We start from the raw sequence: 14517 nt of genomic DNA on the forward strand, positions 1-14517 counted from the left end.
AGGCTTTTAATAAAGCAGCTGTCTCCAAAACACCTTTCTTAATCTGAATGATAGCTACGTTTGTGTAGGCTTGTTGACTACACATGCTCCTGTTCCTCTTCTGTGCATCCAGGTGTAGGTACCAGAGCAGGAGTCTCAAGGAAAGGGGGTGGGGGGTGGTGGCCTTGTCTTGTTTTTCCTGGGTTTTGTTGAGTTTTTTGCACTCTTAAAGGCAGACTGTCAGGAGGAGGAGGGGTGTTTCTTCCAGTCCTGCTCAGATGTGGAGCTGGGAAACGGAGGTTCCAAAGGTGGAAGACGTGAAGAGGACTTGATTTATTATTTCTCTTCCACTACTTTGTGCATGGACCTCCCTCTCCCTGACTTTGCCTCTCCTCTTCTATCCATCACCCAAAAATTTCTGTGGAAAGAAGAGCTTTTAATCCTTTGGTTAGCTTGGATTTTGCTGTGAAGCATTCAAAGATAGAATCTGAGGAACTGGAAAAAGAATTGATTCTTTTATCTTAGTGTATCTGGTATCATGTTCATATTCCCAGTTTGAAAGAGACCTTTGTTTTGCAGTTGAGAAGGCTTCAGAAGTGTGGTGAGACTTGTAGTTTCTGCTGTTTCTCTGATCCCATAGTGGCACATAGTTGCAGCTCAATTGCTGCTCAATTGGTTTTTTTGAACTACATAATTTTGTTTAAATTGCACATTTTGTAAATTGCCTTGAAGAGTTAATAACTGTTTTAATAGAAACTTGTAAGAACACAGTTCAGGTTAAAAATAAAATTACAGCTGTTGGGACCAGACTGAGTTCAAGGCTTATTAGTATTGTCTTCAGAAAAAAAAAGTGTTCTTATGAGCAAGGGTTTGGGTTACAGGCCATTAGGTGATTAGTCAGATGACAAGTGCAGCAGGAGGAACTGCATGTCAGCATTGTCAGACGCTTCCCAGCATCTCTTCGTGTGAATGAGCCTGAAACACAGAACTGTGGTTTGTTCTTGGCTCTTCTTCTCCGGCCGTCTGTGAAAACAAGCTCCCATCTGGCAAACCAGGGAGCTGCGGATTCGAGTCGAGCAGTAACCGGATGTGAGGGAAAGGGTTCTTGCTTGGACATGTGCTTCTAGGTTTGACTACCTTGTTTCTGAGGCAGATGCAGATATGCCGGAGCAGGGGAAGAATGTGTTTTTTTTTCCCCTGTACACCTTCAGAACTGAGTCTCTTAACCCTTGGCTTTCCTCTTTTCTCTTTCTCCCTTTCCAGTTCTTCCTCCGGTGCTGGTTCCGAGGCACAGCGAGTACAACCCCCAGCACAGCCTCTTGGCGCAGTTCCGCAACCTGGGGCAAAACGAGCCCCACATGCCGCACAACGCGACCTTCCCGGACTCTTTCCAGCAGACCAACAGTCACCCCTTCCCCCACTCGCCCAGCAGCAGCTACCCAAACTCGCCTGGGAGCAGCAGTAGCACCTACCCGCATTCTCCGGCCAGCTCAGACCCGGGAAGCCCTTTCCAGATGCCAGGTACAGTCAGCTTCTCTTGAGAAGGGAGAAGGTGGTTGGACATCACTGCTGTCATGGATTTTTTGCTCAATAACACCAAATGATCACCAACACTTGTGTTCAATAGCAAGCTAAGAGATGGTAGGTAATAAAGAGTATAGAATCTCTTTGTCTGGTAATATTGAAGGCTTTAATACTGTGCCTCTTTCAAACCCACTTAAAATATTACAGAAGAACTCTTGTGAGGTGTGGGGAGGGATCCAAAATGTTTTGGGTACTAGTTCAGAAGTTTAGCCCACAAAGCGTAGTGTTCAATGTACCAGAGGTGTGACGCTAGAGATCGTCCTTGCTTATGATCATGAGTTCAGCACAAGACTTTAGTTCTGCAGAAAACGGATATTTCTCAAGGTGATCATGTTATTGCTTCTTGATACGCAATTTCTTCGCATCGTGGTGTAATTTCAAGATGCTTCAACTGAAAAACAGGCCCTTGAAATAACTCTTGAAGCTGCTTTACTACCTACAATCAGAGAAGAGCCTTTCTTTGTTGACTGCTGTTTGTAGAAAATTCCGTGAAGCTGCCTTTTTTTGCACTTTACATGCAGCTGGATAAAAATACTGCAGAAGCAGTCTGTGGTGGATTTCTTCATCTAAATGCTGGGAGAAGGATGCAGTATAAATGCTTACTGATGTTGTTTGCCTGTTTCCTTCAGGGGCTAAGCGGAGGGTATGTGTAAACAAAGCAGCAGATTTGTGAAAATCTGTTTCCTATTGCATGAAATTAATATCCATAGATTTCTTCTCTTGCTCATTATTGCAAATTTTTCTCTTGCTAGTGAAAACTACTGAATTTGCTGGAAGGAAGGAAAGAGTTTGTATTGGCTTTTCTAAAAGATGTGAGGATTTGCTGTGAAACCAGCTGTCTTTTTCCTTTTTTTTTTTTTTAACATGATTGCTGTGGTTGGGGCTCTTCCAACAGAGATAAAGACCTAACAAGGTCTTCCTGAATGCTGGCTTTTGGAAGTTCACTTGATCTTTGAAGGTCTGTTCTGTCCACATGCCCTTAATGTTGGCAGCTGCAGTGAAGAAACAGAGTTAGAGGGGAGGTCAGGATACTGATGTCCTTGATGCTTAGCTCTGGACAGTTGTCCATCTTCCACTAATGGGGAAAGAAGCTTACATCTGGAAAATACAGAAACAAAGGGCCAAAGCAGTTAGCCTTGAAAACTTTCTAGATACTGCTTAATTCGTTGCCCGTGGCCTGGGAATCTTATGCATGACCAACATCATGTTTGCACACACACAAGCATTTAAGGCGTAGTAAGACATGAGACTCAAAATCCAGTGCAGTCTGTTAAGCTTTTAATGCAACCCTGTTGCCATCTCTGTATTTCTCTGCTGCTTTCTCATCCCCATGAATATGTTCAAGTAATGGAATTAGCCAGGCACCTGCCAGCATTAGATGTAAAGGTCTCAACAAAATATCTGCTAAACAATAAGTTAGTTAATAAATTTCATGAACATGTGTTTTCTTAAAAAATACATTAAAAAATCCAAACAACACTACTACTCCACAAAAAAAACCCCAAACTTACAGAATACTCTTTTTTTTTTTTTTTTGCCTTTTTTTGATGCTAATTTGGTTTTCAGAGTTTTGGAATCCCCTGTGATTATTTGCTGCGGTAGTTTGCAATCCATACTCTCAGTAATGGAAATAAATGTGGGATGAGCAGCAGCAGAGACATCACAGTGGTAATCTAATCCCAGTTTTTGCAGCAAAAGCTTGCAGGGATCAGGCAAGGGTTTCTAGCTCTTGGATGTTCCTCTGTGCAGTTGATCTGGAGGAGAGTGTCCTCTGGTGTATTGGGAAATGGTGACATTGGCAACTTCCTGCAGCTTGTAGGAAACCTTTTGGGAAGCTTTCCCAGGAGTGGAATAGGCAGCTGAAGGGCAGTACTGGCTGGGACACTTCAAAGAGAGCTGACAGCCATGTGTTAATGAGCGTGGGTATTGTGCATGGGCTCCCATGCTAGTGAGGCAGCCCTGAATGGGACAGGACAGAAACACTGACAGAGAAATTCCAGACCCACAAGGCCATTTTTGTAGGATTTGGGTTCCTGAACACTTTCTACTATTCCCAGTCTAGGGAAACAGAGCTAATACTTTGCACTGACAATGATAAGGCCCTGGATTTAGCTGGGATGTTTAAATAATTTGCTGATAGAATTGTGTTGGAAACAGAAAAGCTTCTGTTCACTTTTAACATATTCAGTATCTACTGCTGGCTGGGGCCTGAGACCTCTTTGTGCCCTGATGTTTGTATGGCACTTTCAGCCTGCAGAACTGTGGGTTGGAAACACAGCTGAGTTTTCTTTTGTGGCTTTATGTGGGTGTGAAGTGACTTGTTTTTATTAGAGTTGTGCTTAATATACACAGTAATTCTTTGCTTTCCTTATTCGAGGTCCATGATTGCTTTTTCAGATTTCTGGTGGGTGGAAGTTTATAGCTGAGTCAGGCTGGAAGCATTTCCAGGCTCAGACTGTTTATGTGGATATGTAGATGTGCTTTGAAGAGAGGAAAGGACTCATGTATCTATATACTCATGTTTTCTATATTTAGCTGATACTCCCCCGCCCACTTACCTGCCTCCGGAAGACCCGATGACACACGATACCTCCCAGCCCATGGATACCAACATGATGGCACCTGCAATTCCCCCCGACGTGCACAGAGGAGGTAAGAACGCTTCCTTCACGTTTTCTGTTTCGCTCCTTAAGAGTAAAGAACCTCCAGAACTTAGGAGCAATAACTGAGTTTTAATTTTGAATGGATGTTGTTCATGAAAATTTTTTTCTGCAGAAAAGAAAAAAAAGGGCCATGTAATTTTTCTTCTGTTGTTGTAAGGGATAAGATAGTAAAGCTGGAGATTATTTATAAATGTAAATATTTATTTAAGAGAGGAATCTATCCCATGACTCTTTAAAAATGTAAAATATATGGGGTTTATTTCTTTCTTTCTCCCAGCCAACTCAAAAGACCAAAGTAATTTTATGTTTTCTATTGGGAACTTCCACTAAACTCTGAATGGAAAGAACTCCTCTGAGGCTGCAGAATACAGAATTATCTGCCTGAGGTGTGGCATTGCTACAGACTTTAGAATTCTGTATGAAATAAAGGCCTATTGCTTCATGCACTGTGACACAGACATCTTTTTACACATTGCTTGTTAAAGCTGCAGCAGCGGCTGCGGCTGCTGAGTAAAGGATTCGGTGCATTCATCATCACGTTGTGAGAAATGACCCCTTCAGAGAACACTTCAGCTTACACACTTGTGGCCCATGCCAAGAAAGAGCAGCAAACTGGATGCTGTGCCAGAACGATTATCAAGATCACAAGCCTATGAACAATTGAACTATTGTGTTTTGGATTTTTTGGTGTTGTTGGGGGTTTTGGGGGTTTTGTGGTTGGGTTTTTTTTGTTGTTTGTTTGTTTGTTTAGTTTTTTGGTTTTGGTTTTTTTTTTTTTTTGTACTTGTTTTGCTGCTAAGCTCAATGTCTGCTTTCAGGAAGTGTATCTGCCCTCAGCACAATTTGGATGGCTTTTTTTGTTAGCCCATTTACTCTCTTCTTGAAATGAGTTTTCAGTGTGATAAACTCAGTTGGTAGCACTTCCACTTTTTGCTGATCACACAGATTACACTTTGAGTGTATGAGTACTTTGCAGGAATTTTGGTCTAGAAATTTACTGCCCCAAAATACATTTCTCAAACTTTATGCCTAACTGCAGACCTCTGCATGTGTGTCCCTCTACCAAAATGCATACTATAGAATTCCTCTAATATGTGAGAGATTATAAATAAAAGAGGGTTTACAGTTTTCTTCTTCCTCTTTATCATTCAGCCATTTAAAAATAAAAATTGTCTATTGATATTTTTCCCTTCTAGTAGCTTAGTACAATGGATTTTCCTCTCTGTCCCTTCATTAAAAAGAAAGACTTTTAGGTGCCTTCACATGTTTATTATTCACATACATACACTGTGATTGCATGACTTAAAAAAAATTGCTGCACATTGTAGAAGAAAAAATTTTACTGTGAACTTACTGCACCATTTCTTGTTGCAAACTTCGTAGAAGTGTGTTCTTCATGATGATTTGTTAGTCTTAAGAGATTTGATTTAACAAGCTGCATCCTGTCAATGAAGTTGGGTAATTTCCATTGTTGGCCCATGCTGGGAATAGAGAGACTAAATGCACCTGCTGTGCATGACTTAAAGCAAATGTAAGGAAGTCAGTATGAAATCTGTGTGAGAGAGATATGATTAATTCTGTAAGAATGGCCAGCTGGCAAGATTTCTTCCTGACTTTTGAGAGCTGGGGCAAAGCTGCAGCTTTGATAATTGCTGGTATCTTTATGGGAATTAAAAATGTAGCAACTTCTTAATAATAAAGACTGGTTTTTCTTCATTTTTTCCCCTTTTCAACAGTGATGTGAAGGGATAGAAACTGCCAGATTATCAGGAAAGATCAGCTTTTTACCAGTGTTTTTAAGCAAGTTATTAGCAATAAACGCTACACTCAGAAGTTTTGCCACAGTGATGTGGATGTATTATCCTGCTCTTGATTATTTGCCACCTTTTGTATTTACTATGTACTGCTGGTTTGAGGGGGACTTTAGGCTTTTTGTTTTTGTAACAAAAACTCATAGTGGTGTGATCTGTGAACAGAGGAAAATATGAACACTAATCTTAGTTGACTGATATCAGTAAAATCTTGGAGCTGGGAGAAGGAAACCTCTGGCCAGAAAAAACAAGTCTTCCTGTATTACCAGTCTGATTTTCATTTTAGCTCTTTGCTCTGTAGTGAGATCTGCAAAGTTGGTGTTTCAGCAGCAAGTACAACTTTTCTAGTCTTAGCAGTGAAATGCTGTCCTTCATTTAAAAGAAGGCACACATAAAGCAACCACAACCCCTCTGTAGCCTCCTTTTAATTTGGGACTGTGCTTCATGCATGTTCTGCTGACAAATATCAGTCTCTCTCAGGTTTTTTGAAGTCTGCTACTGTTCTCGCAAAAAAACCCAGGAGAAAGATTTGGTCACGCTCTGAATGCTGAAAGATTGATCTGCTGACTATATTTAAGCTGCCTTGCTGTACTCCTTTGTAAAGTGGGAAATGGTCTAGGATGCACTTGTGTGATGCTGTTTCTTCTGGTTGCTGTACAACTTTGCAGTAAGCAAACAGGTGACTTGTAGTTTGTTATTAAAATGAACTGAAGTAAAAATCTGTCTATGGGGTAGGAAAGAAAGCTGAGTTGTAGAGTTACAGCATTTCTCTGCTGTCTGGGCCTGTGCATGTTGTGAGAAAATGGGGCAAGGATATTAGGGCACTCCTTGGGACATGTCCAGGAGCTTTCTATACTTTTCTGTTCATACCTAGTGCAAGCCTTCGTCTCTCCTGAGTCTTGAGTTGAAATTGTTTTACTCTATGTAACCCAAATCTGCCAGGTTAGGACTCTTTTTTCCTCAAGCCTGTGTTCCAGCACTGTTAGGCTGTAAGGTTTCCATTGTGGCTTTCCAGATGTCCAGGCTGTTGCTTACGAAGAGCCGAAGCACTGGTGCTCCATCGTCTACTACGAGCTGAACAACCGCGTCGGGGAGGCGTTCCACGCGTCCTCCACCAGCATCCTGGTGGATGGCTTCACTGACCCCTCCAACAACAAGAACAGGTTCTGCCTGGGGCTGCTCTCCAACGTCAACCGCAACTCCACCATTGAGAACACGAGGCGGCACATTGGCAAAGGTGAGTTTGGGATCTGGTCATCCATTTTGGGTGGGGGTGGTGTTTCCTGAGATGTGACAACCTGGGCCACTTCCCTCAGGAGTAAACTGCTCTTCCCTAGCATGTGGGAGAAGTGCTTGTGTTGGTAAACGTAATTTTCTGGCCTAGTCTCATAAACAAAGTATTGTTCCTACCTGATTTGTAATTACAGGAAGCTTTTACCCTTAATCAATTTTTAGTTGCCTGAAGGCTATCGAAATCTAAATTAGAGGTTAAGGCAGTTTGTCTAATCAAATGTCTTGATTTATCTTGATTATTGTTGTATATGGAAATCCAAATTGTGGTTCTTGGCACCAAATGTTTTAGCTAGCCTTAGTTCTAACATAAATTAGCTATCCTAACATGTATTTTGGGAGATAACCTGCTAAAACAGTTTATTCCAAGTGCATTTTTCACAGGCTGGTGATTCTTTCAGTGGGAATTTTGTGCATCCCTTCTGTGTCTGTGACAGTCTTGCAAAAGAGAAAATCTTCACCTTTATGCCTGACTAATACAGTCCTCTTTTCTGAGAACTCACCTGTAATGCAAATGGCAGTCAAAGCTGATGTTGCCCCCTGCAGTGGGCCATTCCTGCAAGGCACATTTTTTAGGTATTTACATTTTTAGTAAACTGTAAATTTTCTGAGACAGTTGAGGGTTCAGCATGCCCAAAAAGTGGGGTAGATGTGCCAGTTCATGAAGAGGAGGAAAGAGCTGAAGCTGAAGAGAACTGTCAGATCCTCAAGTCTGAGCCCCCAGTCTGGAGAGCTTTTCTCTTTGTTAGAACTTGTGCAGCTCTCAGTAGTGCACCACACCTGTGTTGTGCTGCCACTCAAGTGTTAATACTTCTTCCTTCTTTTCCTCCCCATCCATCTCCCCAAGTATCAGGATATTTATTTAACACCTCATTCATTTTTCCTGTTAGGAGTAACCCAGCTGCAGGCAGAGTTCTGCTGAAGCACTTAACTGCGTGTGTACCAAAGCAGAGGGTGGGAGAGACAAGGATGCAGTTTAAATAAGTAAATGTGTATGAGTAATAGTGATGTAGAACTGTTAGTCTTTGAGAAAGGAGGAGTAAATCCCAAACTTGAAGACATAGCCATAAATGTTTTTTGCAGATCAGGTGAGAGTATGTATCTACCCACACAGTCAGTGGCAAAATCTTATGTGACAGAGCACAATCAAGGCTTTCTTACTGGACTGCAGTCAAGTTTTCTAATTCTCTGTGTTCACCCCTGCGATTTGTGACATTGTGGGAGGTGAAGGGTTTAAGTCGCAAATAAACCATTTTTAAACACAGAAGGTAAATTTTCTTGCGCTCTCAAAACCTTTAGAATTGACTCCTACTGACGCAAAGGTTCTGTGTTACTTTTTTGCGGCCTTTCTGCTGTGGATGACAGGGGAAGGAACAGGCACTAGTAGGGGAAAAGACTGTAGAATTGGTGTGTATCCTCATTTGGCAGATAGGTCTGAGGAATGCGAAGGCCTTTTTTTTCCCACCTAGCTTTCTGTAATTAAAGCTAGTTGATAAAACTCAGGCTACCCAAATTAGCATTCAGGACTTTTCCAGAGAATCGAGCTTGGGGCTGCTTCAGTATCTACAATTGATGCAGCAGGCTTCTGCTCTCTCTGCTTGCATTCCCAATTACTGCTTCACTTAAATGTAATGAGAAAAAGTTCAAGTGGTCAAGTTGTCCAATGGAAGGCATCAAAACTACTGTGCTTGCTAGTTTGGTGTTGCTGAATATACATGTTGAATCCGCATACATACATATATACATACATACATACATACATACATACATACCCTTCTTTCAGATTGCCCTGCTGATGAAAGAGAAAAGCAAAAATGAAGACAGATGATAGTCTGATATGTAATTAAGGTTTATCTCTTTGAATAGAAGCCTATCTCTGTGGAGACAGAGCATGAAAACAGACACAGAGTGTGAATTTGCCAACCTTCTCCTTGCAGGTGTTCATCTCTACTACGTTGGAGGGGAGGTGTATGCTGAATGTTTGAGCGACAGCAGCATCTTTGTGCAAAGTCGGAACTGCAACTACCACCACGGCTTCCATCCCACCACGGTCTGCAAAATCCCCAGTGGCTGCAGTCTGAAGATTTTCAATAATCAAGAGTTTGCTCAGCTCCTGGCTCAGTCTGTGAACCATGGCTTTGAGACAGTGTATGAGCTTACTAAGATGTGCACTCTCCGGATGAGTTTTGTAAAGGTATGTGGATATTTGCTTGAGATTATTTTGTAAGCAAAGTAAATTATTTTTTCTTAATGCAGTGATTTTGAATGGTCCAGGAACTCCCTTCATCAGCCTATTAATAGCTGTTGAATTTTAAGGATGGAATTGCTCATTAAGTCTAAGACAGATCTTAATGAAATGAAGTATTGGTGAGCAGAGAACCATCTTTCACATACTTTGAAAGCTTGAGGTACTTACAGAAGATATTTCTTCACATAAGTCCTCTAAATCTTGACCAGCAACTCCCAAATTAGGGGGTGCAGTCATTATTTAGAATTATATGCATATCTTTCTATTCTAGGAAGGCACGCAAGGTCAGGATTTGTGATGTGGCTGTTGTGTGAGTGCCAGCATAGGTACTGATATGAAAGGGTTGGTCCTTAAATGAAAGTAATCAAATGAAGATGGTGATATGCTGCACTCCTCTCCGTGATGGAAGGATGAGAACTTTCAGGTGTGTTAAGACAGGGGTTCCTAAAACGGAATAGGCTGTTTACAGCTCTGCATCCTACAGAGCTGTCGGGCAGTATTGCCTAAACAGTCAAACAGGACCTCTGTGTATTGGAAGTTGCACTGCACAGTGTTGTTCAGAGCTTCTGCCAGCTGTGCTGGGAGCTGGAAAATCCCTTCATTAGGGATTAATACAGAGCAGAGCAAACTGTGCCTGCAGATGTCATAGTCTTCTCTTCAGACCTGCCCCAAAACTAGTTCAATTACAAAACAATTTTGAATGCTTTTAAATATCTCTTTATATCTTTGGCAGTTACTGTAACAGAATCGGGTATGAGCTGAAACAAAATCTGTATTAAGTTGAGAAACAGTCTAATGGGGAATAACCATTCCCTCTTTCTCCAAGAAGGAATGCTTCTGACTTACTGCTCAGTTTATCATCCCCATCTTGAGAATGATACTTTGGTTCTTGTCAGACAGATGCTTCACCCCCATTTCTACATCAATCTTTTCACCTCATCTTTTAATTTTTTGATCTGTTTGGCAGAATTACCACCCAATCTGTTCTGTTTTCAGTCTTGGCAGAAAAGATTTGAATATCCCCCTCTTTAGAGGGACCTCAAGCAGCTGGCAATGATGTATGGGGAAATTTTGCAGTGCTATAGGTTACGTCTTTAAAGATTTCCATTCCAAGAGATCCGAAACGATACTTTTCCACATTTATAGTTTTTTTAGCTTCTGACTTGTTTGTATAAATGCGATAATAGTTGGTGGGTGCTGTGCCACCCTGCTGATAATGAGTGTTGAACGCTATTTTGGAAGAATTATGCTTTTCAGGTATTTAGTATTATAATATAAGGTGATTTGTTTTTTCTTTCCCTGCTTATGATTCTATTTCCAGGGTTGGGGAGCTGAATATCATCGCCAGGATGTAACGAGCACTCCATGCTGGATAGAGATACATCTCCATGGTCCCCTTCAGTGGCTGGATAAAGTACTTACTCAGATGGGCTCTCCTCATAATCCTATTTCTTCAGTGTCTTAAAAGGTCCCAAGCTCCTGCATTTTGGAAACAGTTGAGCCTTGCATGTACTTGAAAGATGTATGAGTCAGACACACGTTTTTCCTTTTTTCCCCCCCTCAGCTGGCAACAGCTGAAAAAGAGCCATGAAAACACTTGACTTCTGTGACCAACTGCTGGGTTCAGAAAACAAAGATAAATAAACCCCTTTGACATACTGTTGGTATAAAGACTTTTAGTTTACATTGTAATGTACTATTGTGGAGTTGATTTACAGGGCTTAATACAAGAGGGACAACAGAGCCAAAGCCAAACTCAGTGTGCTGGACAGAGTTCCCGAAGGATTTTTCTGCAGCCGTCACTCTTAAGGTTCTCCTTCCTTACATTCAGCACTCACTGGTTTCCCCCACGTCCTCTGGAGCGAAGAGTGGATGTTGGCCAAGTCTGCTTTTTGCAGCCTCTCTTCAGTACCTCTTAGAAACATTACACTGATGGTTGCTGTTCTCTTTCAAAGTAAAAGAAAGCATAAGGTTTAATCTCAATAACTGTGTGCTATCTCTGAAACTGTGTCCTGACCGTACTGATGTAAGAATGTTAGGTATGTTCTTTTGCTAAATGTATGTATGGTGTATTTGAAAGTTTAGAAATAATTAGATTTAGACCATAAAGCAACTAGGGATATTTGAATGGAGGGAGGTGGGAGTGGGAGGGGAAAATGACAGCTGAAATGTAGAATATATTGTAAACATAGCGTGTTAGTTTAAACTGAAGTCTGAATTTTGTTGTGCATTTTGTTTTCATAGTGGCTTCATCTTGTTAGTTCTGACTATTTTTGCCTCTTCCTTTTCCCTCAAAGCAATTGTGCAGCTTCTTTTACCCATGAAGAGGACAAAATTATTAATTACTGCAGTTTGAAGGCTGTAGCTCTATGTATTTCAAGGCGAATTTGTACAGAGTGCTCTTTAACTATTGAGCAGTTTTATACAGTTTATGTAACAAAAGTAGGCTTTTAATTCTGTGAGAGAATCTTGTTTTGCCAAACCAAGGAACTGTTAATTGTCTGGAGGACTTCAGTATCCCTGTGGGGGTCAATGTCAAACTCAAAAAAAAAAAATTTTAAAATTTTTTTTTCCCCTGCTTGGTTTATTTTCTTCTCTTTGCTCTTTTATATTCATGTAAGCTGTAATACTTTCAAGTACTTTTATTCCAAAACTAGTGGGTCCTCTTTACTGGAAATTTTGAATAAAACCTGTTGTTACTGCTTACATTTGATTAAAACCTTGTCTTGTCCACTTCTTAGCAGACTCTTAGCAAACCAGATAAAGGTGTGAACTTGGAGGAGGAACAACTAGAAATGAAGATGTGCTGAGCTTAGATGTAGTGATTAGTACAGGTCAGTAGCCCTGCTAAACTCAGGAGCAAGGGGAGGCTGAGCAGCAGAGCTCAGTGTGTGTTCAGCCAGACACAGAAAGCATCTCTGTCTCTGTAATGAGTAATTGAGTAATAGCCCTTTTTGGAGTATAAGTCAATGCCACCTTTTTCTCTTCTTTTTTTTTTTTTTTTTTTTTTTTTTTTTTTTTTTTTTTTTTGGTGTGTATGTGTGTGTGTGTTTTAAAATTAATTCTACAGCTTGGCTCAGTATATACATTTTTTAAATTAAAAAATAAAAAATTCTCCCCTTGCTCAGGGAAAAAAAAATCCATAATGTACAAGTTCTCTATGGAGAAGAACCTGATACTTTTACATTCCAAGAACAGGTTTTTTGGTTTCTTTTCAGATTCAGTTTAACATACCTTTTTCATAAAGAAGTGGTCATAGCAGAAATGTAAGTCTTACAAATAAATAAAATTTAGAGATGATCAAAAAGTAGAAGAATGCTGTTTGCTGCTCAGGCACTATCTTTGTTTTTTATATCTTCAGCCCCTGCTGCATAAACTCCCAGCTGTTCTCAACAGTTTCATTGCTTTTTATGGAATGCAGCTGTGAGTTAGTGACTTCTTTTTTAATTAGTGCTGTAACCATCCATCATGCAAGTCTTAAGGAGTGTTTCTACTTGGATGTTTTCCTATTTGGATGATCCTGTGCAAGTTTTGATAAACTTTGAAAAAGTGTTGGAGTAAGAAAGGACAGTTTTATGTTGTGACTGCTTTGAATGTTGCTGTCTTTTATGTTTTGAGCTGTAATGCCTCTCTGTTTTTCCTAAATAGGGATTAAAATTAGAAAATAATAGCTCTGCAATGCATCAGAAGCTTTCAGTGGTAATCTGAATTAAGTGGGATGTGCAGGATCCCCGTTTTTCTGAGTTCCTTCTGTTGTCAATTTTTCTATAATACTGTTGAAGTACTGGGTACATAATATTTTCGTTATCTGTTATCCAGTTTTTTGCTTGTGTTGTGGTGATATTAAGTGCAAAGAAAATGTGTACCTTTATATGATGGCACAGAGTATCTCAGCTGCAGTGGACTGGAGTAGCACCTGAGACTCTCAGGTGGTTTTATCTGGGTTAATTTTTTTTCACAGTACTGGTACGGGGCTGTTTTAGATTTGGAGACAGTGTTGATAACATAGGGATGTTTTCCTTATTGCTGAGCAGGGCTTGCACAGATCCAAGGATTTTTCTGCCTCCCACCCCACCCCACTAGTGAAGAGACTGGGGGTGTACAAGGAGCTGGGAGAGGACACAGCTGGGACAGCCAACCCCAGCTGACCCAACATATATCCTGTAACATATGGAGTCATGCTCAGCATGTAAAATGGGAAGAAGGAAGGAGGGGTGTTTGGAGTGATGGAGTTGTCTACCCAAGTTACAGTTATGTGTGATGGTGCCCGGGTTTCCTGGAGATGGCTGAACACCTTCCTGCTCATGGGAAGTAGTGAATGAATTCCTGGTTTTGCTTTGCTTGTGTGTGCAACTTTGGCTTTGCTTATTAAATTGACATTATCTCAGCCCACAAGTGTTCTTACTTTCACCCTTTCAATTTTCTTCTCCATCCCACCTGGGGTGAGTGAAGGAGCAGCCACTGAGCGGTGATTAGTTACCAGCTGAGGCCAAACCACAACAAACTAACAGCCAGAAACAGAAGAGGTAGGACAGAGGTTACCTGGGAGGAAGCAACTGCTGGCTTCAGGATGTTGTGAAAATTTTTGGAGCATTTTGAAGAAGTCTTCCTTCTGCTTTGCCCTGCTTTGGATAGTTGGAGTCAGAAAGCTTTTAAAGGCAAGACAAGAATGAAAGGAAAAGAGTTTCTTGCTGACCTCTCACAAAACAGAGAATGTTGAGAACTGAAAACATGGACAGAGCCTACAGTGTCAGCTCTGTAACCAGGTAAGTTCCCGTTGCTTATTTGGTTTTGTTTCCTCCATTTAATCTCCTGAACAATAGTTAAACACAGAAGACGCTACTTAAAAGCCAAGATAAGTCTCTGTTAGGAGAAACTGAAAAGACAGGGATATATTTATTAAGGAAAAGCAGTATATGTGGACACAAATAATTCCATGGAG

The 14517-nt window shown here is 40.8% G+C and overlaps 1 protein-coding gene across 7 annotated transcripts in view; it reads left to right on the plus strand.

The window, feature by feature from the left end:
- Positions 1 to 12294, plus strand: part of SMAD1 (SMAD family member 1) — a 105225-nt gene extending 92931 nt beyond the window's left edge. For all 7 annotated transcript variants that reach the window (XM_072928695.1, XM_072928696.1, XM_072928694.1 and 4 more), the window contains 5 exons: positions 1243 to 1500; positions 4099 to 4215; positions 7053 to 7274; positions 9265 to 9521; positions 10897 to 12294. In XM_072928695.1, the coding sequence (XP_072784796.1) occupies positions 1243 to 1500; positions 4099 to 4215; positions 7053 to 7274; positions 9265 to 9521; positions 10897 to 11040 (998 nt within the window). In that variant the 3' untranslated portion in view covers positions 11041 to 12294. The remainder of the gene's footprint in view (positions 1 to 1242; positions 1501 to 4098; positions 4216 to 7052; positions 7275 to 9264; positions 9522 to 10896) is intronic.
- The last annotated feature ends 2223 nt before the right edge of the window (positions 12295 to 14517 follow it).

This window comes from Taeniopygia guttata, chromosome 4, assembly GCF_048771995.1.
Source record: "Taeniopygia guttata chromosome 4, bTaeGut7.mat, whole genome shotgun sequence".
In the NCBI taxonomy this organism is placed as follows: domain Eukaryota; kingdom Metazoa; phylum Chordata; class Aves; order Passeriformes; family Estrildidae; genus Taeniopygia; species Taeniopygia guttata.